The sequence below is a fragment of the Microcaecilia unicolor genome, chromosome 5 (genome assembly GCF_901765095.1).
Source record: "Microcaecilia unicolor chromosome 5, aMicUni1.1, whole genome shotgun sequence".
In the NCBI taxonomy this organism is placed as follows: Eukaryota; Metazoa; Chordata; class Amphibia; order Gymnophiona; family Siphonopidae; genus Microcaecilia; species Microcaecilia unicolor.
In genome coordinates, this window is record NC_044035.1 from 131,920,397 (window position 1) to 131,945,046 (window position 24,650).

At 39.3% G+C, this 24,650-nt stretch overlaps 1 protein-coding gene across 1 annotated transcript; it reads left to right on the forward strand.

The window, feature by feature from the left end:
• The first annotated feature begins 5,564 nt into the window (after positions 1 to 5,564).
• On the forward strand, positions 5,565 to 7,372 carry SLC18A3 (solute carrier family 18 member A3). Its single transcript, XM_030204881.1, has one exon. It carries the CDS (start codon positions 5,565 to 5,567, stop codon positions 7,146 to 7,148), a length of 1,584 nt encoding a protein of 527 aa, XP_030060741.1. The 3' UTR covers positions 7,149 to 7,372.
• The last annotated feature ends 17,278 nt before the right edge of the window (positions 7,373 to 24,650 follow it).

A 24,650-nucleotide genomic window follows, 5' to 3' on the forward strand; every position in this document is an offset into this window, starting at 1 on the left:
GATGGTAATGGATGCTCACACCACCATAGATCCTCTCAGGTTAGGAGAGATCATGAGCTCCATGTGCTCCATGTGCTGCATCTGCTGCATCTGCTGTGTCTAACCCCCACAGGAAGTTGCATAGCTATGTGACCTCTCTAAGTAATTCACATCAGAGGTCACAGAGTAATCACAGAGAAATAATAGGTGACAGGCAATGCATGCAAAATACAATACATTCCAACAGAAAGTACAGTACAAGAGATAACAATAGAGCAAAGGTGTTGTAAGAGAAGTGAGTGATCAACCAAGTCGAAAGCAGAGGAGAAATACAAAGATACCATGATCACTGAGTGTTATTAATCAAGGGAAGTGTGAATGGAATCATAGAAGACCAGAAAGAGTGTTTCAGTGCTGTGATTATGATGAAAACCTGCTTGAAGAGGATGGAGGATATTGGTGTTGTCAGTGTGCTGCTCAAATTGGATAAGAACAATTTTCTACAGAATTTTTTAGAAAAAAGGAAGGATAGATATAGGATGGAAATTAGAGGGGAGAGAGGGGTCAAGGTGGGTTTTTTGAGGAGGGGATGGAGAAGGGCATGTTTCCAGGCAGGGGGAACCTCACCCACTGAGAGGCCAAGCTGAAGGAGGGGGAGTAGAAAAGGGATAGGATGTATAGGTAAATGTTTGAAGACAAATGTAGGCTAGGGGTCCATAGATGGGGCGGAGGGGTTAAGAGAAGCAATTACATGAGAGAAAGAAAGAGGAGTGGGTGAATTAAAGGATGACCAAGTAGAAACCGGCAGGAAAATGGAAGGGAGGGGGGAAATGGAAGAAGTAGGAGAGGTGGGGAGAGAGGGGAGTGAGTAGAAGGTAAGTGGGAGGAATACTAGGCTGAAGTGAGCAACAAATAGAGGCAATCTCCACCCCCCCCCCCCCCCAATACAAAGCTGCCACTACCAGCAGCTATAATGTGGACACAAACTATTCACTTTGAATAGGCTGTGTCGGCATTAGGCACCAGCAGCCCCTAGTGGCTTGATTAATAACAATCGGTGGTCATGGTATCTTTGGATTTCTCTGCTGCTTTCGACTTGGTTGATCACTCACTTCTCTTACAAGTCTTTGCTCAATCGTATCTCCTGTACTGTACTTACCTGCTTAGGCCCCGTTTTCACAGCTGCTAGCAGCTGCCGGGTGGTAATGCCAACACAACCCATTCAATTTGAATGAGCTGTGTCAGCATTACTGCACCGACAGCCGCTAGCGCCGCTTTGTAAAAGGGGGGGGGGGTTAGTTTGCCAAGTATCTGCCAGGTAGCAAGCAGAAGGAGGGGGGTCATAGTCAGGGGAGCTAGTGGATGGGGAGGGAGATGGAGTTATGAATTTGAAAAATGGCTTGAGGGCGGTTGATATCAGATGAGATTTTCTTAATGTAAAAGTCCCTTTTGGCATGGCCAAGCTCTTTATGATATTCCTTATACTGTGTCTGAAAAAAATGTTAGAGGAAGAGTGAAACGTTTTTTCCACCATTTGTTTCTATAAGAGATCTATACTCCAGGAGGATGAATTACTGAAAGAGATATTCCCATCCCCACCAGTACTGGCCTTCTGACAACCACCCAACTTAAAACACAAGCTAATCAGAAGTAAACTTCCATCACAGACTGAAAAGAAACAGAAGAGCACACGTCCCTGTAATTTATCTAGTTGCAAACTGTGCCAAAATATTTCACAGGACCCCACAGTTACCCACAAAGGAAAGATATTCAACATAAAGGGATCTTTCACTTGCTCATCTTCCAATGTGGTATATATCATTCAGTGTAAAAAATGTAACGAAGGATGCTATATTGGAGAAACAGGCCAGATGCTTAAGACAAGATTCAATTTACATAGACATCATATGAACAATACAGCCAGTGGGACAGCCAGTGCCCCAGTGGGACAGCACTTCACAGAACCAGGACACTGTACCAGTGATTTCACAGTGAGAATACTGAAAGGTAACTTTAAAACCATACAAGAACGTAAGACCTTTGAAGTCAGAATGATTGAATATTTTAACACCCAACAGAAAGGACTTAACAAGGACCTGGGGTTCCTAGCCCATTATAAACCATAAAGCTGTATGTCTCTGTTGATCACCCCACCCCTCACCTATCCACACCCATCCTGTTAGAATATCAATGATATGCTTTGATGTCCCCATGCATACCTCCGACCCACCCCCATCCTCCCACCCTGTCAGACTGTCATAGTAATGCTTGAAGGTTTTCACTTATATACACTGTCAGCTAGCACATTTGCTTATTTCCGATCTGACGAAGAAGGGCAACCTTCGAAAGCTAATCAAGAAATGTATTAAGTTATGTCCAATAAAAAAGGTATCATCTTATTTTCTTTTCCATGTTTTATTTTCTATTGATAACCTTAAGCGTGGACTAACACGGCTACCACACTCCTCTACTTAATAAGGAGACGGAAGGGGATGGAGGATCTACAAGTCAAGAGAGATGGCAATAAGGACAATGGAAGCGTCAATGAGGGATGGGGAAGGAAAGTTAGAATGCACTACAGGAGATGGGCAGGGCAAGGGGAGTGAGAAGCTGAGAAGAAAGTGATCGATCCACGAAAAGGGACAGGTGGAAATCAAAGTGGGCGGGATGGTGAGGCTGCATGAGATAAAGAAAAGATCGAGGGAATTCCCAGCCACAAGAGTTAAAAGCTGATCATGCTGAGTAAGACCCGAGTTAGAGGCAAAAGAGAGAAAGCAGGTGGCTGCGTCAGACGGGGGGAGATTGATATCTCCCAGAGGAAGAAGGGGTTGATATAAAGCAGCACATTCTGAGGTGAAGGCCAGCAATTCCCAGTGGAGAGGAATGTAGGAGGCGGAGGATGATAGATAAGGGCACTAAAGAGATAAGAAGAAGGAAAAGTGAGATGAAGCACGATTGCTTCCGAAATAAATATAGTTAATCCCTATCGACTATTCTCCTCTTCTTGGTGGGCAAAATATTTTCAGTTCTGAACTTTTATTGTCCACAGGAATATTACACAAACGTGAACATTTTGACAATTATAAAAGTAATAATCATTTTCCCAAAGTTGGAGGCCATATTTAATTATACAATCAACTGGTTCATAATATAACAACATAGTCCTATGAGTCAAAAGCTTATATATATATATATTTTGTAATTATTACTATTATATATTTTTTAAGCAATTGCCATTATACTTTACGGGATACCTTGTTCTAGAGCTTTCTGCTGAAGAGCATAAATTGGTCTCTGTCACATCGCGCGGTATCTATGAGTCCAAACTCAGTTTCAAGTTAAACAGTTTCATTTCTGCAGCAGTATTCTCAACATACCTCTCGACATCCCCACAAAAATCACAGACCTACCGCTCTTTCAAAAGGAACTCCAAATCGGAACAGGAGAGACGGACTGAAAGCTGACAAATATTTCTACCTTGGATGTCTGAGAAGACCACCAAGTCTTGGCGCACTGTAAAAATTAGAATGTCAAATCAGGCCCATTGCTGAATCTCAGAGAGACTTGAGAGTCCGATTTTTTTGAAAGGGAAGGGGAAGTCGCATGTTAACTGGTTAAGACTTCTTTTATGTGTCAAATTAGCACAGATAGATGCAACGGGCAAACTAACCACTTGGGGGCCAAAGCACGTCACAGCCTTCAGTGAAAAGAGAAAAAAAAAACCATGTAAAAGAATAATAAGAATCAAGAAGCATGCGACTCAATTTGTGCCAATGGCATCAAAGGCAGACATTGCTGGGCTTGGCTGAGGGCACACCTCTCAATGTTTCAGCCCGAACAAGATACGAATCAAGGATCGGAGGAAAGCAAGCTCACTGAAACCTTTTCCAGTTCATTTCTTTCTTGATGGCCAGCCCCTTCTGCTCTGCCTCTGATCCTCCAGCAGGCTGGTTACTCAAGTGAGCTCCGTGCAAAGGAAAGCAAAGTAAGCAAATTCTTTCTTTCTTCTTTTTTTTTTTTTAAACCCTGTTTCATTCAACTTTTTTTTGCCGGAGCGATGCCCCCAGGACAGCGACTCCAGAGTGTGTAGTATGTGGATACTATTAGCCGGGAAGCTGTTTTCTCTTGTCCGATTGCCAAAACAATTCTCTGCACTATTTAAATATGACCCGGCTCTGACTCTGAGGTTTAGGGTGACAGTTAAAGCCAAATTGTTGCTTGCATTTTTACAGCTCCAGGCTTCGAACTAACATTTCCTGTAATAGACAGGAGCTACCTACAGTTTTAGAGTCGCACCAGGTTAAGTGCAAACATCATATCAGTCTAGAAAGCTGGCTCCAAAGATTTGCCTAAAGAAAAAAAAAAGTTCTGTCTTACCTTTTAAATGTCATTTTCATCATTTCGGAGTCCTCTGACAGAAATTATTGAAGATTGGCCTTTATGTTACAAAGTTAGTATTTTATGCATGCAAAAAACGTTACCTTGCTTTCGGTGTCCTAATATTTCCTTTCAAACACGTTTCATTCAAACAGAGAGACATCGACTTTTTTCATGTTAATTTTGTCTACTAAAGTCTGTTGAATTTACTTTAGCCGTTTGTTTAAAGCATTTAGCTCAACAAGATAGCAATTAAAAACTAGAATAAGTAATTGTGGGTTTATATAACATTTTTCGTACCACTATTGTAAGTCAAAACTCTAATGTTCTATCAAATATTACATTTAGAGCACTGAATTGCTAAGACAGACTTTGCAAGGCACAATTATTAGCATATCTTTTGCTCTATTTTACCAGTTTATTGTACTTTTAAGATGTATATTTTTAAATTAGAGTCATACCTTATTCTTAAAAAATACTTTCCTTAGAGTATATATTTAGTTCTTCATGCGATGTTTATGCTTTTACAAGTACTGGTGTGATGTTTGCATGGAGGTGCTGATGACAGATACACCCTGATACACATTACATCCATGCCTAATGGCCAGACTGGCTAAGTTGTTTCACACCTCAAAAGAAATCACTGAATGAAAAGGGTTGATTATTATGTTAAACAGTTGAGCAATCGAATGTGGATTTTTTTATTAACAAGGAGTGGTATGTCAAGCTCTCCAATAAGCTAAACAAAACTAAATATTTTGGCTACTATTAGCATTTCAGTAAGATTGCTTTTCTTCCTAGATTATTTATGTGTTTATTTTATAATACTCTTCATCAATGCTTAACAAGACTAGGCATGGAAGACTTGACTTACTGATCACCAGAATACTGAAATAAACAGCTCAATGAAGAGAGAGAGGGGATGGTGGTTGATAAGCCATGTATGATTGTACATCTCATCTATAGTCATAGTGAAAACTAACAATATACTATAAGATACATTAAAAGAGAAGAAAGAAACCAGAATTCATCATCCTACTGATGACAATTTTATTTTTCTTGTTACAGGTTTTGCCAAAGAGCAATTACCCATGTCTAATTAGGAAAGTGCCTGCTTTGCTCAGGCTTCACATTAAACGAGGTAAAAGGCGGCTTTCGTTTGGAGAGGCATTTGTGTGTTGGGTTGTGGAAGTCTGGGAAAAGTCACCATGACTGATGCAGATGTCGCTACAGGACGAGCCAAAACGGCTGTAGAGAAACTTTCAGATGCAATGGGTGAAAGAACTAAGCAGATTGGCGTTGCCATGCACGATGTCCACCACATGAGAAGGTTTATCTTGGTCATCGTTTGTATAGCATTGCTCCTGGATAATATGTTGTACATGGTGATTGTGCCCATCATTCCCGATTACATCCTGGCATTTAGAAAAGGGAACCAAGAACAGCATCTGAATGTTAGTGAAACCTCATCAAATGCCAGCAAACCTATTTTGAGGGTCGGGTACCCAACAGAAAATGAGGATATCAAAATCGGAGTCCTTTTTGCCTCTAAAGCCATCCTGCAGCTCTTAATTAATCCCCTGAGTGGCACGTTCATAGATCGGGTTGGCTATGATATTCCTCTGTTAATAGGGCTGACTGTTATGTTCCTTTCCACTGTCATATTTGCTTTTGCTGAGAATTATGCTACTTTGTTCGCAGCCAGAAGCCTCCAAGGACTGGGATCTGCCTTTGCAGATACTTCTGGGATAGCTATGATTGCTGATAAATACACAGAAGAGGCTGAGAGAAGTAAAGCTCTGGGCATAGCCCTGGCATTCATCTCATTTGGAAGCTTAGCAGCACCCCCTTTCGGAGGCATTTTATATCAGTTTGCAGGGAAAAGGGTGCCATTCCTTGTCCTAGCCAGCATTTGTTTTATGGATGGCATACTGTTATTGACTATTATCAAGCCCTTCACTAAAAGGACTAGAGAAAATATGCCTGTTGGCACACCCATACACAGATTGATGATTGACCCTTACATTGCTGTAGTGGCTGGAGCACTCACCACATGTAATATTCCTTTGGCTTTTCTTGAACCAACTATAGCAACGTGGATGAAAAAGACCATGGATGCCTCAGAATGGGAGATGGGACTAACCTGGCTGCCAGCTTTTTTCCCACATGTTCTTGGTGTGTATATAACTGTTAAACTTGCAGGCAGATACCCTCAGTACCAGTGGTTTTATGGGGCACTGGGAATGGTCATTATAGGTGCAAGCTCCTGTACAGTACCAGCATGCAGAAATTTTGGACAGCTCATTGTTCCATTATGTGGCATTTGTTTTGGAATTGCTCTAGTAGACACTGCCCTGCTGCCCACTCTTGCCTTGCTTGTAGACCTGCGCCATGTATCAGTATATGGAAGTGTTTATGCTATAGCTGATATTTCCTACTGTATAGCATATGCTCTGGGACCTATAGTTGCTGGTCAAATTGTGCATACCATGGGCTTTGTCCAACTTAATCTAGGTATGGGTCTTGCTAATGTACTTTATGCGCCTGCTCTTCTTTTTCTCAGAAATATCTGCCAAATGAAACCCTCTCATTCAGAGAGTAACATTCTTTTAGAAGAAGGACCCAAAGGACTATATGATACCATCAAAATGGAAGAACGCAAAAGCAAAAGGAAACACCAAGACAACAATATGGTTGGGGGTATGCAGGAAAATAGTACAGACTCTTACAGTAGAGACCAGACAGGTAGATATATCTCTGAAGAAGACTCATCTGATTATGAATATAGTTAACCTGGGCTGGTCAAACAGCTGAAGCAAAGCATTATTGTTGATGTACCAATGTGCAATATTTAAATTTAACCTCAGTCATGATGTCACAGCTTTCTTCAGGTCTAATTGTTTTGGGTTTTTTAATTCTGCTTTTCCTAAACACTATGTAAAAAGTTCAATGAACAAAGGGGTATATCACTAAATTATATGTTTAAATAACATCACTAATTGTCCAAAATGTTTTGCTGAAGTATTGTGAGAAGGACTTTTTAAGGTAAAATTTATGTGTGTGAAATATTGTATATCTCTGTACAATAAAAAGCAAAATAATTCTATGTAATAAAATTGAAGTTGCATATTCAGGGACTCACACTTAATAAATATTGTATGTACATTATTGACATTGTCAATGGTTTTTCATATTAAAATTTGTATTGTATTATTTCTTTTCTGGGAATCAAAATTCAATGTCACAATTATTTTCGTGTTATGTTCTGTCAAGTGGAATATACAACATGTCCAATTCAGGTTTATCTCTTTAAGAGAGGCTGAGCTGAATAAAAAAAGATCTGAGTGGAGTATATTTTTTATTGTCTTACAAAGGTGCATTATATTTAGTGTTTCTGCAGTTAAAAGTTAAGCCAAATGTGAGTTTCTGACAGAGATGGAAACTCAAATGCAGTTGAACGCACCATCACTAATATAAAACAAAAAACACAGAACAGTGAAAACTCTTCATGGACATTACAAAAATCTACCAGAAACATGGAAGTAGCCAAAGCTAGCAAACATATATTTTTTTATATATTTCTAGCAGTTGCTTTACACACCATATAAAAAGTTTAACTTCCAAATGGTAGATATTGGGACCGCAGCAACTGTGTTATCTTAAGAATATATTCCAAATATATAAACCTTTTTGTCTTGCTGTGCTGATTGTAAGTTGCCCTGTAACTCGTGTTAAGATGGGCTGAATACAGAAAGAAAGAAATAAAATATGTTGAACCATATCATATAAACAAGAGAAATTGATACAATCTGCAAAAAAAAAGGAACTGACTGACCCTTTTCGTGGGCTATTATAAATGTCACACTTACTTCACCATGCTATAGATTTACACCAAGAGGCATTCCATCTCCAATCTGACTGGGAGACATCAAAAAAAACCTGATTACTTTTCTCAATGAAAAATATCTATCAATTATTATATGGAGTAATGCAGTGTGTCCATCAACCTCCATAAGAAGATGACTGCAGTCAAGGAAGACAGAAGGAAACTATTTATCAAATTCATCTTGATAGGTCCTTGCTTGTTAAATTACAGCCCCTTCTTCAGAAATCAGATCTCCTGCTCAATACAAATAGATAAAAATAATGCAGTTTGTGACAGGTAAAGCAGAAATAACCATTACAATTCTGTAGCCTTTATTCACTTTTCAAAATAGGTTTTCTGTAGTATAATATTGCATGATATACCATGAGGGGGTTTCATTTTGATTTGCAGTTGATTATTTATTGAGTAGTATTTATCAATTATAGTGTTAGTTCTCCAAAGAAAATTAAATTATTTGTACATATTATAATTTCTTCTCAACTTTCTTGTAAAAGGAGAATGGGGGGAGCTGATAAACCTGTCTCTTTTTGTTTTTCAATTTGAAATATGCTTTATGATATATTCCACAAAATTTCTGAGCCACAAAAATGGTGGGATATTTAGAGATAGTTGAACCCTGATATTTTCTCACAAGCTAAACAAAAAAAATCTTCAGTTCATGTGGCATTTCCCGCTGGAATACAAAGATGCATTTACACACATAAGTTTTGCATACTTGACCATGAATTGAAAACTGTATTTACAGTTTATTAGTTTTTGACACTGCCAGGTTATTCAGTTTCTCAACAAATGTATTATCTGTAAGGCAGGCATCCATATGGCAGTGTTTCTTTGCTTTACAGCATCATATATTAATGATAAAGGGTCTCATAATATGACCAAGAAAGCATGACCTACACTCTAAATTAAAAGCAAGTATAGAAGTTTAATTTGTTCTTCCCTTGGGTCAGCAATACTTAACCATGTGTTGTAAGCTAAGAAAAAAACTTTAATTAACGTCTGGGAAAACAGATCAATATTTAAAGTGATAAGTATCATGCAACCTAAACATTTAGATATTAGGAAGAGTTTTAGAAGTGTCAGAAGTACTATGTATGGCCAGTTGCACATAAAGTGTTAGATAGATAGATAGATAGATAGATAGATAGATAGATAGATAGATAGATAGATAGATAGATAGATAGAGGTGTGTGTGTGTGTGTGTGCGCGCACGCACGCGCGTGTTTTCTAGGGTGTTCTGAGTTTGGTGTTCACAATATGTGTACATTATCTCTAACTCTTTCTAAAGAACAGACAGTCAATAACTGAATGATACTGAAAATATGATTCTTTTCCTTCATTAATTGCAGAAAGGTTTTGTAGAACATAAGTTTTAGGAAATGAATAGTAAAAAGATCAAGATGCTTATTTGAATAAATCACTGTTGTTTAAAATGTCAGGCAAATATATTCAGCTCTGAAGGACTTTAGTTTACTTTGGAAATAAATACATGGGTATCTGTAACTCGGGCTGCCTGTACAATGACACTGCTAAGGGAAGAGAATAGCTTGGGCTGTGATCATATGTTCTAACTATCACCTTCTGCTCAGGCGGTGACTACTGAGAAATCAAGCTCCTTTTATGCCACACAGTGGAAACTACATAACTAACAGCCCTTCAGCTTCTATCATCTTGGGGGAAACTAGAGTGACAGCGCTGCTGGAAACCTAGCGGTTCACGGGGACAGTTAGTCATTGAGGAAGTCGGATTTGCTATTGTTGGGCTGGTTTGTAAATGCCCACCTTGTTACACTAACAAAGATTAACAAATAGAATGAAAGGGAGGAGTTATGCTCCCACATACGTGAAGGCAGAGAGAGAAAAAAAAAAAGGTTCTCCTATCCAGTGTGCTTGTCCATAGGAACTAAAAAGACATCATTGAGAGGAAAGGAGAAAGATGAAGGTACCAAGGACAGAGCAAAAGGGGAAAAGCATAGCAGCACTGGTGAGAATTCCTACTGAAAAGGGAACTGCAGGTCTTAAAAACATCGGACACTTGTCTTTGAAAAAGTTTGCCTGGATTCACTAACGTGAAACAGGTAAGTAGTACCTATTGTCCATAATCCATGTTTTGCCTTAAAAAGTATGAGCATGTAGTCCTTCCCGTTTCTTTTAATTTTTTTTTCTTTGATTTCTTTGCTTTTGCTCTCTTCAGTGTATACTAGAATGTTTAGTAAACTCGTTTGGTAAGACTAGCAATAAGTATTGTACACTAAACGTCTATACAAGAAAGAGAGAACAATTTTTTTCTAAAGTTTCAAAAAAAAAAATAAGGTAATAACAAAATAATTTCAAATTTGCAAAAGTAAAATCACAAAGCAATCCAACCTAAGCATTCCCGTTTAATGACAGACTAATACTTTGGACACAGTAAAAATTATTTTAATCTCTATTTACCAGGTATAAATGTTGTTGACTTCTACAAACTCCCACATTCAAACGAAGCTGCCTATCACATAGCGAGAACAACCACCATAAGATGAAATAATTGAGTTTTATTCTAAATGCTCATTTGCTTTTCTATAAAGTCTTTCCACTATCTACAATTAAGTGGGCAGATTTCATTACCTCCCTGATGTAAGTTGCATGCAGTATTTTTGTGGTCTCTTAAATATTAAGCCAGCTTAATTTCACGTCAAATGCCTTTTAAACTACTGCACTGCCTTTCTCTTTCTTACTTCGGTATATATCACTCGACTTGCATATATGAGTTATTTGACAGTTATGGGCCAATGGGTACCTTTATCATTGCCAAGCAGACTTTTGCTTTTAAATAGAGAGTAAGAACATGAGAATGATCTAAGCCTGCTTTCATCTGAACTATTTCCACGTCTCGTGGGTAACTTAGTATATCACATATAAAGCCAGAGATGTGGTTAGAAATACATTTGAATATGTCAGTCTTGCACTTCACCTTAGTTTTCCATAAGGTTTCAAGGCTCAAAAATAGAACCATTGATTCCTGGTATGAACTATTTGTATGTGGTTGTTTGTGCTGCAAATATTTGCAATATTCAGATTCAATTATTCTGTGTGCCTTTGTGAAATGTAGCATCTGAAGTGTTTTCATAGAACAGCCTAGGTGCTGTCACTTTCTTTCTCTGCAGTTAGTATCTAATGGCACTTTTTTCAGAGCTGCAACTGTGCACCTGTTGACTTCATTCTTGAGTTTTCACTCGTTTCTACTTCTGCTACACAACTCAACTTACAAACTGAGCTGTTTGATACCTAGGGGATCAATGTGTAAACCTAACTGTAGAGAGGAGGAATAAATGGAGAAATGGAGGAACACTGGATGCATAGAACAAAGCAAGGTGATCTAGGCAGGTGAAAATGAGTTTGAATTGGAGGAGGGGAGTACAATTGGTAATAAGCAATTGAAGAGCTAGGAGCCCAAAACACTTCCGAAATAAAAAGTGTGATATCAAGCTGTTTAGCATTGGATGGCAGTCAGTGTTTGCAGACAGGTTGGGCTATTTTCCAAATGCTTTTTACACCACAGAAAGGGCTTTGAGTCTTGCCTTCTTGAAGGAATTATAGATGTACTCAAGAGGAAAGACACAAGTGAAGATATTGGCTAATATCAAGTATATTTCAATAAAGGGCAAGAAGGAAACATTTAAAGAAAAGTGAAGGACAAGGGGGGCATCATAAGACCCTTAAGGAAGGGAAGCTCAAAAGGAATGTGAGAAAATACTTTTTCACCAAAAGAGTGGTACATCTGGAGACAACATTCAGAGCAAGGTATAGGAGCTAAAACATGGCAGACTTCAAGCATCCATGGCAAATAAACATAAAGGGAGTAATTTTATAGTTTTAGGCACCAAGAATGTTCATATGACCACTTAAAAACACTGGCTAATGTAAAAGTATACATTTCACTGTGAGCATGCGCATGAGTGGAGTTTGGACGGAGCACAGGTGTATAAACAAGTACATGTGTTGATTAGGAATATGTAGATGTGCTGTATAGCAGGTGTAAATGATCATGCCTTAAATTAAGATGTGTTTTTGGCCACCTACACCAATATTTTCTAATGAACCTAGTTTTATTTATACACTAGACTTAAAGCAGGCACATTTTGACTCCCTGAAACTAGGCACCTAATTATTAAATCACTCTGCACTGGTCCCTAGTGGCAGAAAGAGGGAAAAGACCACAGATCAAGTAAGACATCTAATAGCAGAACAGGCAGAAGAATCAACTGACAGACTGTGTGGGCCAAATGGTTCTTTACGGCTGATATCTTTTATGTTTTTAAATCAGCATGACAAAGCCTAATTGCTATATTCTAGAGTATTGGGGAAAAAATCATTTTTAAAAATATGGTAGTTCAGAAAACAAAATGGTATTGTCTCTCTCTGCAGCTGTTCTGGTCTCAGTAGTGACAAACAGCATACTCAAGTTTGTAGGAAGATGTTAAGTTTACTGGCATTTAGAGAAGTAGAAAAATAGGATAGAAAATCCAGGAGGGATATTTCAAAGGCCCATGCATGGTATCCCAAACTTACTGTGCAGGTATTAACGAGATTAATTTTATAATAGGGCATCTGGTTTAAGAAGGCAAGTAGGTACGAAGTTATGCACTATTCTAGAAAGACACATAGAGGGGTATTTTCAATATGACGTCTAAGTCAGACTTTGGACATTTTGTGCTTAACATCCCAAATCTGAATAGGAAATACAGCCATTTTTGAAAAAGCTAAATATCTATCTTTTTTTTTTTAATGGCCATATGCAAAATGTTTTTGTGCTCTCTGCATTTTATCTTTTTGGTCCTTTTTCAAAGAAATAGAAAGTCCAAGTGAAAACACAGAAACCCAAGCTACTGGGATGTAGGAGAAGCCAGCATTCTTAGTATACTAGCCACACAGACATCCCAGGAGAACAGTGGGGCACCCTAGGGGGCACTGCTGTGGACTTCATATAAAAGTTCCAAGGAACACATCTCACCATTATCCCCTTATACTGTACGGTGAGCCCTCAAAAACCCAGCCAAAACCTACTGTTCCCAAATGTATACCACTACAATAGCCCTTATGGGTGAAGGGGTCACCTTTATGTGGGTACAGTAAGTTTTTGGTGAGTGTGAGAGGTCTCTCACATTCCACCACAAGTGTAACAGGTAGAGTGGGATATGGACCTGGCTCCTCCTCACTACAGTGCACTGCACTGACCACTACACTACTCCAGGGACCTACTTGCTGCTCTAGTAGACCTGGCTATAACATCTGAAGCTGTCATAAAGGCCGGTGTGCACTGTTTTTATTTACATCATTGAGGGGTGGGAGGGGATCAGTGATCACTGTGGGAGTAAGGAGGGATCATCCCTGATTCTCTCCAGTGGTCATTTAGGGCACCTTTTTGTGCCATATTTGTTCTAAAAACAGGTCAAGACCGAAACATTGAAGTTGTAGCCCTAGACCTTTTTATTTTGTTCCATTATGGCTGTAAAACATTCAAGTGTTAGGAATGCCCTAAGCTCACCCCCAACATGCCCCCAACACCCCCTCATGATTTGGATGCACTACAGTCAAATTACATAGATAAATGTTTACTATATAGGTTTTGAAAATTCTGATTTGGACGTTTTCAGAAGAAATTCATCCAAATGCTGCTTTATGACACTTTTTAGATGTTTTTTTCTCTTTCAAAAATGAGCCCTTTAGGCACTTATATGTCTTTATAAAATATCAGCATAAGTAGCAAAATTATTCCTACCTTGCAGGCACAGACATTTACACCTGCTCAAGATTATTCAAATTTGCTCATGGATTAGTGTATTTTATAATCAACATGTGTACTTGTGAATTCTACTCACACTCTGCCCGAACTCCGTCCCTGTACACCCCTACCAGCAAAGTGCGTACCATCATGTCATGAAGCATGTTTCTACACTAGTTGATATTTTAGAAAAGGCCATTTTTGTGTGCATATAGCCAGATACTTTGACTTTACATAACCTATTTTCACTGAGGGGCAAAAGTCCAAATGTTTACCACCCTCATTACTCTACTACTATTACTATATACCATTTCTAACCACTAGTAGTGATGTACAGATATATGTAAGAAGACATAGTTGAGCCAATATGCAGCTGCCAGGAGACAGCATATTTTTGTCCGCCACCAGTGCTAAAACTGTAAATTCAATGCCGGGTCGTGTGCGAGTTTGGGCATTGAATTTTGTTTTAACTGGCTAATGCATGATCGTTTAATAGTCTACTACTACTGTTACTATTTATCATTTCTATAGCACTACTAGATATATGCAGCACAGTACACTGAACATGTAAAAGTCCCTGATCAACAGAGCTTACAATCTAATCAAGACAAACAGAACAAATAAGGGATAAGGGAATTGCTTAAGGTGGGAATGATAAAAAACATAGGTACTGAACAAGTGAATAGGAGTAAGGAGTTAAAAGCAGCCTCAAGAAGGTGGGCTTTAAGTCTAGATATGAAGGCGGCCAGAGCTGGAGGTTGACGTACTGGCTCAAAAAGTCTATTCCAGGCATGTGGTGTGGCAAGATAAAAGGAACAGAATCTGGAGTTGGCAGTGGAGGAGAAGGGTACAGAAAAGAGATAGAGATTTACCCTATGAATGGAGTTCCCAGGAAGGAATGTACAGAGAGTTAAGAGTGGAGAGGTACTGAAGAGCTGCAGAGTGAATGAACTTGTAAGTCAATAAGAGGAGTTTGAATTGGGTGCAGAAATGGATAGGGAGCCAGTGAAGTGACTTGAGGGCTAATATGAGAACAGTGACACTGATGGAATATAAGTCGTGTAGCAGAATTTTGAACAGATTAAAGAGGAGACAGATGGCTTAGTGGGAGACCTGTGAGAAGCAAGTTGCAGTAGTCTAAGCAAAAGGAGATAAGAGTGGATAAGAAATTTGGAAGTATGCTCAGAAAGGAAAGGATGAATTTTGGTTATGTTACAGAGAAATAAACAACATGTTTTAGCAGTCTGTTGGATATGTGCAGAGAAAGAGAGAGAGGAGTCAAAGATGACCCCAAGGTTATGAGCTGATGAGACGGTGAAGATGAGAGTGTCATCCTCAAAGATAGAGAATGGGGGAACAGGAGAGGTGGGTTTAGGGGGAAAGACAAGAAGCTCAGTCTTGGTCATGTTTAGTTTCTGATGGCGGTGAGACATCCGGGCAGCAATGTCAGCCAGGCAGGCTAAGACTTGGGCGTGGATTCATACTGAAATTTCTGTTGTGGAGAGGTAGATCTGAAAGTCATCATCATAATGGTGATACTGAAAACCATGGGAGGAGAACAGGGCAAGGGAAGAAGTATAGACGGAGAAAAGAAGAGGTCCCAAGACAGAGCCCTGAGTTACACCAACTGCTAGTGGGATAGAAGTGGAGGAAGAACCACCAGAGCATATACTAAACGTGTGATGGGAGAGATAAGAAAACCAAGAAAGAACAGAGCCCTGAGATCCAAGTGAGGACAACGTATCAAGGAGCAAGTGGTGATCAACAGTGTCAAGAAGGATCAGGATAGAATAGAGAGACCTTTGGATCTGGCCAGGAACAGGTCATTGGAGACTTTAGCAAGGGCTGTTTCGGTTGAATATAGAGGGCAAAAGCCAGATTGAAGTGGATCAAGAATAGCTTGAGATGAAAGAAAGTCAAGACAGTGGCGGTGAACAGCATGTTCAAGTATCTTGGATAGGAAAGGAAAGAGGGAGATGGGATGATAGTTGGAAGGGCAGGTAGGGTTCAATGAAGGTTTTTTGAGGAGTGGTATAATTACGACATGTTTGAAGGCATCAGGAACAGTTGCAGTAGAAAGTGAAAAATTGAGAATATGACAGAAGGGATGACATTAGGAGAGACAGTGCTGAGTAGATGGGTGGGAATAGGATCAGAGGAACAGGTAGTCAGTTTGGAGGAGGAAAGAAAATGAGCAGTTTCCTCTTCAGATATTTCAGAAAACGAAGAAAAGGAGGCAGGGGATGAAGGAGAATTGACAGAATGGACTAGGGAAGGAGAGGTGGAGGTGACTTGGTTGAGAACTGAACTGGCCATGGGTTAGCACATAAAGATAGGACAGCTATTTATGCGGTCCTATTTATGCACTAAATCTTGCCCGTTAGGTCTGAATATCGGGACCTAACTGGACTCCACCCCATAACGCTCCCAGAATGCCTCTGACATAGCCAGCTTTAATTTCAGTGCTATACGGTCATTTTCAGCCAGGATAACCGATTAAGTGCTGCTGAAAATGACCAGATAGCCACAGCCAAGAAAATTAACTGGTAGGTAGCCATTTTCAACCTATTAACTGAATATGACTGGAATACATTTTCCATGAGTCTTTCATTCTACCAACAAGTTTTAGATTTGATTTGAATGTAACCAGAAAGAGAACATGAAATAACATGGTCTCTTTCTGAAATTTAGTTCTAGACATGTGGCACAGGAAGGTAGAAAAAGTGGAGTTAGGAGTTAGCTATGGAAGAGAAAGGACAGATAAGAATGATTTTCAGATAAGCAAAGGCCATAAGGAAAGGTGTAAGGAGAGAAAGGAATAGGTAATTGAGAAGCTGGGTGAATGCATTTGTAAGTAAGTATGTGAAGTTTGAAAGGTATAAAGAGAAGAGGAGAAAATGTTATGGCTTGAGTAGAGCAGTTTCAGTCATAGTGATATTGAGGAAAAATAAGTCCTGAATTTGAATTTTCAGTAGATTATAATGGAAGAAGATAGTACAGCTGGAAACCCACTAGGAGCAGATTGTAGTACTCTAAGCAGGCGGTGAGAAGACAGTAGATGACCGTTTTGGTAGCACAATTAGAAAAGACAAGCAATATTACAGAGGAAGAAACAAAATTTTTGAGAAGTATTTTAGAAGAGAAAGGAATGAAAGATGACTCCAGAGTTACAAGCCAAGGGAATTCAAAGGATGACCATGCAATCCACATAGAAAGAAAAAGGAAAGAGAAGAATAGGATTTGGAAAGAAAATTAAGTTGTTCCACCTTAGAAATGTTGAAGTTTAAAATGACAGTGGGACATCCAGGCTGAAATTTGAGACTGGATCTTTGGTCTGGTGTAAAGAAGTAGATTTGGAAGTCATCAACTTAAAATGATACTGATAGCTTGGCAGAACATCAGGGCACTGAAGGAACAAATGTAGAGAGAGAAAAAGAAGAGGAACCATGAGGTCAAGGAAGATAAGAATTGAGTAATAGCCACTGGCCTTTGCCGTAAAGAAGTTTGTAAATTTAATGTTTAATAAATAAAGCTGTGGCCAGTGTCTTGCCAATTTGAAAAATATAATTGCCTCATGTGTGTCATTGGACTTGGGTTTGTCTGTGAAGTGGCGAATGAGGCTTGTGAATGCCAGTGTTAATGTTTTTAAAATTATGTCACTAACATGCATATTTTACAACATGGTTTAAGCATACAAACAGGACTGAATTCACTAAATGACACCCAAATTTGAGCACTGGAAAAATCCACATGGAACGCTATTCTATATATGATGCTCCAAGTTGTACGCCGATTATAGAATACTGCTTCGCACCAGAATGCGAAGGGATTTATACGACCTGAAACCTGATGTAAATCCTGGCATGTAAGTTAAGCGTGAATCCTCCAAATTCTATAATACTGCATGCATCTTTAGTGAACTCCCTTACCCACCCATGCCCCTCCCCCTTTTCAGTTGTACACTAAATGATTTGCACATAGATCTTTATAGATTAGCGCTTAGCAAGGTGCACATGTAAATCATAATTGGAGCCAATTAATTGCAATTAGTGCCCAATTATTGCTACTAACAGATCATTACTCAATTAAGATGTGCACGCAACCTGGGTGCTCAATTTTGGGTGCCATGTATAGAATCATGGGGATAGAGTCTATAGCTTGGAACATGGTGATAGTTAAGCATAGTGTAAGAGGGGGGTCCTGTGTTTGAAAATCAGCCAAGTGTATGTAGGCTAGGAAGTGTGCAGTTTTTTTTAGAAATTAGGTATTGTATTGAATATTTACCCTCTAGTGTTTGTTTCATCTTTTAAAACAATTCCAATAAACATCTTGCATTGGCAAAAATATAATTTTAATAAAACTGAAGAGCATTTGCACTGATAGTGTTACCAGTACATTCACAGAACTAATTCATTCATTTCAGAACCAAAATGCTAGGAGGCAGTGTTCAAAGCTGATATGTGAACTAGAACGTTAATTAAGAAACCCCTCCTTAAGGGGGAAAAATGCCTTTCAGTAGGCAGACCCTAAGAATAAAGACAGTAGCAGCCAACACTGTTTCTTTTCTTACGTGCAGTTCCTGATCTTGTCCTCATCGTTTACAGTAAGTGATGGTTTCTCTGGGCTCATTTGTCACACAAATATGTATTACAGCATTATAAAGTTCTAAATCTCAGCTTCCCACTGATACAAATTTTGCATAGCAAAGACATATCACGATTTAGAGATAGCTAGTTCCAGACTGGAATACTTCCTCTCTTCAAGAAAAAAAAAGAAAAGGATATGCTAGAATGGATTCAATGATTTGCAGCAGTTTCCTCACATTTGCCAAACCCGTTGAAGTTCAAAAAAAATGTGAAAATACTTGAAGAACACAAAAAGAATAAAAATAGTTCTGGTTGCACAGATATATAGGATGTTAACAAGTAAAAATTAGATCCAAATTAAGGGGCCTTTATACTAAAATGTATTATACCCTTAGGGCCAGGTTCTATAAATGGCAAATAATGTTGTGTGAGCAAATCAGCGCATGTAGCCAATTTGCGCGAGCAACTTAACTGCTTAATAAGTCATGAGCGCCAATAACTGGCCGCTAACAACCAATTATTGTTGTTAATTGGCCTTAATTATGATGTACTTGCAGATCGTATTCTACAACAATCCATGCGTAAATTTGGGGCGGCATGGCTATGGGGTGTTCCAAGGGCATTCCAAAATTTTATGGGTGTGAATACAGGATTCAGCCAAACCGCAGTTTATGCACTAAGCACTATTCTATAAAGGACGTATACCATAGAATAGTGCTCAGTGTGTAAAATTTTTGGCATCAATTTTTAGGTGCCACTTATAGAATTTGCACCTTAAGGCGTGGTTTAGCACATGGTAACAGCCAATCCACAAATGCAGTATTTTTCCTATTACCATGCACTAAAGTATGTGCTATAGATAAAAAAAAGTCTAAGGATCCAGCAATGAGGTACAGCAGAAAAGATGGGGGAAGAAAAGTTGCATGAGATCTTGTAAAAGAGGATGCCCCTTAAAAGATACCATCAGAGCTTAATGGTGAAAATGGCCTGGGACAGTTGATTCCCAAAAACTAAATGGGCCTTTTACAAAGGCACACTAGCATTTTTAGCACGTGCTAAAATAAGCGTGCGCTAAATGCTAGCATTGCCCAATTACAGTAATACCTCTGTTTTCGTTGACTTCGGTTATCGTCGGTTCCGGTTTTCATCGATATTTTTCGCAAAAAATTTGTCTCAGATTTTGTCAGTTGCCTCAGATTTCATCAGCGTGCCCAAGTGACCTCGCTGCTAATTTTGCGAAAAACGCGTTCTCCTGCTCAGTGTGGCGTTGTTTCTCGTTGTGTGAGCATCACCCCGCACATCTAGCCAAATAATTCCATTGCTTTCCAGTGTTTTTATTCATATGGAAATAATTGCCTCGGTTTTCGTTGGTTTCAGATTTCACCGATTGTTTTCGGACAGATTATTGACGAAAACCAAGGTATCACTGTATTCCTATGGGCGTCTCTAGTGTTTAGCACATGCTAATTATTAGCATGCACTAAATACGCTACCGCACTTTTATTTTAAAAAACCCTAAAATGTCAAGGGTCATAAAAACTTTGCAAAAAGGTAAACTTTGAGAAAACCAGTCTTCAGTTTGCAATAACCATCAATTTAAGTATTAATGTTGTCTATGAAGAAACTGTGCGTTTGAACAGTGAATCATTCAGGCATCAATATCAAACAGCTTTGTCACTCTTTTATAGTGATGAAAATATTGATTTGTATCCAGAAGAAAAAGAATTAAAGCAAAATGAGGTTGCCTAACAAATAAAATGCAAGTTTTTCATAAATTACCAGTATAAACCATCAAAAATGTCCTTTGCTTACATCTTAGCTCTGAATTTCAGTGTCTCTGTAGGAGATCACCATCATCAATGAAAGTCCTAGCATGACACTAATGGATAGGGTAACAATCTATTAATGCTTTTATCAAGTCTGCCAAGTAAATTTTTGTAAGCTGTGACATGGCACAATACATAATATGGTGTCACAGTAATCTATCATCAGCAAAATTAATCACCATATGAAGCATTTATCAGTCAGAAAAAAAGGAACACAATGTCTAGAATTACAAAACAACTCTGTTTAAGAATTTCATTTACTTTATAGTGATATATAAAACTTTCCAAGGTCATAACTAGCAAATTATCTGGTTCAAACCTTTAGGTTTCAGAAAGCTTAAATCACTTTTCTTTACATTATATGCCAACAGATGCTTCATATTCAAATGTATGATTTTCTTTTCCTATCATGCCTTTTGTCCAAAGAGAATTTTCTCCCACTTTGCAATAACTGCATGTCAGAAACACCATTAACCAAAACCAAGCCAAAAGGCAGAAAATGAAACTGATTGTGGAGTATAGCAAAAATTAATCTGCAGTTCCCTTGAGCAGTGAGAGGATTGTATTGATTAAGGCATGGGATGGGCAACCTGCGGCCCATGAGACAATGGGAAGTATACGCAGGAAATGTCCTTAATCAGAGTTTTGGTGGTTTTAAATACTGTATTTTGCAAATATTTTCAAAATAACTACTGTAACAGTTTCCATTTTTTAAGTTAAATATTTACTTATTTATTTATCACAGAAGGTCTATGGAGCTTTGTGCATTTCCGGTTCCAACATTATGTGATGTTGTGACCCGCTAGGGATAGTACTGACATTCATGAGGCCCTCTGGGTATAAAGGTTGCCCACCCTTGCTTGATGAACATATGTTTCCTTAAAGTCAAGTCCCTTGATTTAGGAGAGGAAAAATTATGCTAAAGGGAAATAATTCCAAACATCTATTTTTATCATGAGACGATTCTGATTCCTTAAGTACGGGGGGGGGGCAGTATTCAGACCACGGCAGTTAGACTGGCTAACTCCCATAGTCAGGGCTGAGCCTAGATATTCCATGCCGGGCTGTTTCCAATGGCTGACATAAAATATCTGGTTTATTTTAGGCCGGTTTAAAGACAACCAGCAAAGTCAATATTCAGACTTAGCCGGTTATCCTTAAACCAGCCAAATATGGCTGCTAAACTGGCTTTAAAAATCAGCAGATAGCCAGTTATATTGGGCGATTTAACCGGATAGCTGCTAACCGTGGATATTCAGCTGGGGATAGCCAGTTATCCCCACTAATATCAGCAGATAGCCAGTTAAGCGCTATTTAACCGGTCAGCATCCATTCTGGCTGGTTAAATAGTGGTGAATATCAGAGGGAGGGTCTTTTGGGGTCACCAGGAGTAAAATCCTTGCACTCTCTCCTGTGCTGGTTGACATTCAGCTACAGGTGAAGTAAAAAGTTGATTTAGATGTGGTAAAGACCAAAAAGTAAATTCTGCAGCACTTTGATAATCCTGAGAATTCAGTCATTAGGGATACTTGGGGTTTAAATGTTTCTGAAAAATCTTAGCCTTCCATCAACCAACAAGTTTTTCAGGATCTGGACCAGTGCAGGTCTGATGCTCTCTGTATTCAAAAGCAAAACTATAGATTCTGAATGTTTGCCAGTATATAGAAAGACGTGTATACCTCCTTCTGTTTGGGATCACCAGTATTCTGTCGATCCTATGAAGTACTGAAAGAAGAGTTCTTATGGAAGACATTCTTCTTAAAAAAATAATAAAGTTTCAGGCTTGCAATAACTCAATATTTTTTTAATTTACTACTAATTCTGAGAAGCATGATAGAAAAAGAATTGTTTACATTGTTCAGCCCAGATCACTGTGTACTTCAATCATATTGAACTATAACTGCTTTAATTCCTACTATTCAGACATAAACAATTCAGCTATGGGTCTTTATTTAACTATGGGGCTCATTATTGAAACAGAAAAATGTTTAAAAAGTGTCATAAAGCAGCTTTTGGAAGTTTTCTTGCCAAAACGTTCAAATCTGTATTTTCGAAACTCATTATTCAAGCATTTTGGTATGCAGTTCATCAGCAATGTGTCTAAATCACAAAGGGGTGTGTCAGGGATGTGTTGGGGAGGGATTTGGGTATTACTAACACTTGGACTTTTTCCGCCGTAGTGGAACAAACAAAAGCGTTCAGGGCTACAGTTTAAATGTTTTGGTCTATAGCTGTTTTTATAAAGAATAAGACACAAAAAGGAGCCCTAAATGACCAGATGACCACTGGAGGGATTAAGGCATGGTCCTCCTTACTCCCCCAGTGTTCACTGACACCCTCCCACCCCTCAATGATGTGAATAAAAACAGTGGACACTGGCCTGTATGACAGCTTCAGATGTTATAGCCAGTTCTACTAGAGTAGCAAGTAGGTCCCTGGAGTATCGTAGTGGTTGGTGCAGTACACTGTAGAGAGGAGGACCCAGGCCCATATCCCACTCTACCTGTTACACTTATGGTGGAAAGTGTGAGTCCTTCCACACTCACCAAAAACCTACTGTATCTACATATAGGTGACCCTCTTCAGCCAAAATGACTATTGTAGTGATGTATAGTTGGGGACAATTAGGTATTTGGTGGATTTTGTACGGCTCACCATAAAATATAAGGAGTAACACATTTGTACCTGAGAGCTTTTCTATGAAGTACACTTCAGTGCACCCTAGGGTGCCCCACTGCTCTACTGGGATGTCTGTGTGGCTAGTCTATTAAGAATGCTGGCTTCTCCTACATCCCAATGCCTTGATTTTATGTGTTGTTGTTTGTTTTTTACTTGGATGGGGTTTTTTTTTGGAGGGGGTGTCAAAAATGGACCAAAAAGATAAATGCACTGAGCACAAAAACATCTAGCAAGTGGTCATTTTTGAAACAAGAAGATAAATGTCTGTTTCAAAAATGGTTGTATTTGGGACATTTAGAGGGGCATAATCGAAAGGGCCGGCCATCTCTATGGGCGGCCATCTCCGGGGCCGGCTCCGTAAATGGTCCCCCTGACATGCTAGGACACCAACCGGGCACACTAGGGGGCACTACAGTGGACTTCAAAAATAGCTCCCAGGTACATAGCTCCCTTACCTCGTGTGCTGAGCACCCAAATCCCCCCCCAAAACCCACTCCCCACAACTGTACACCACTACCATAGCCCTTAGGGATGAAGAGGGGCACCTAGATGTGGGCACAGTGGATTTTGGGGGGGTTTGGAGAGCTCAATATTTACCACCACAAGTGTAACAGGTAGGGGGGGATGGGCCTGGGTCCACCTGCCTGAAGTGCACTGCACCCACTAAAACTGCTCCAGGGACCTGCATACTGCTGTCAGGGAGCTCAGTATGACATTTGAGGCTGGCATAGAGGCTGGCAGAAAAATATTTTTTTTATTTTTTTTTTTTGGGAGGGAGTTGGTGACCACTGGGGGAATAAGGGGAGGTCATCCCCGATTCCCTCCAGTGGTCATTTGGTCAGTTGGGGTTCCTTTTTGAAGCTTGGTCGTGAAAATAAGGGACCAAGTAAAGCCGGCGAAATGCTCGTCAAGGCCAGCTTTCTTTTTTCCATTATCGTGCGAAGTCGGCCATCTCGTGAGCACGCCCCGTCCCACCTTCACTACCCTACCGACACGCCCCCTTGAAGTTTAGCCAGCTCCATGATGGAAAGCAGTTGAAGCCAGCCAAAATCGGTTTTCGATTATACCGATTTGGCCCGGGTTCAGGAGATCGCCGGCCATCTTCCGATTTGTGTCGGAAGATGGCCGGCGATCTCCTTCGAAAATAAGCTGGTTAGAATAAAAATGTCTAAAGTTGGATTTAAATGTCATATCGCAAATGTCCCTCCAAATGAGTTAAAATACAAGCATACCTATGAATTTTCAAAAGAATGCATGTAACTGCAAACACCTCTCCAGTCCCGTCCTCAGAAACACCTCCCCACACTGTATGTTGGAGAGAAAGTTTGCTACTACTCTGAAGGAGTTTCAACTCTGCTCTGTGCAATTTAAACTGGCTAATAAAGGATATTATTTTGATCAATCCCTATTAGCATTACCCCAACACAGACTTCAGGTGAAACATGACCACATCAGGTTATTTTGTTAATAAAATTATTACTGCAACTACATTCAAAGCGGTTTACATATATTCAGGTACTTATTTTGTACCAGGGGCAATGGAGGGTTAAGTGA

Excerpts from the sequence above, each read along its gene's own strand:
- SLC18A3 (XM_030204881.1), top strand. The coding sequence starts at position 5,565 with ATGACTGATGCAGATGTCGCTACAGGACGAGCCAAAACGGCTGTAGAG.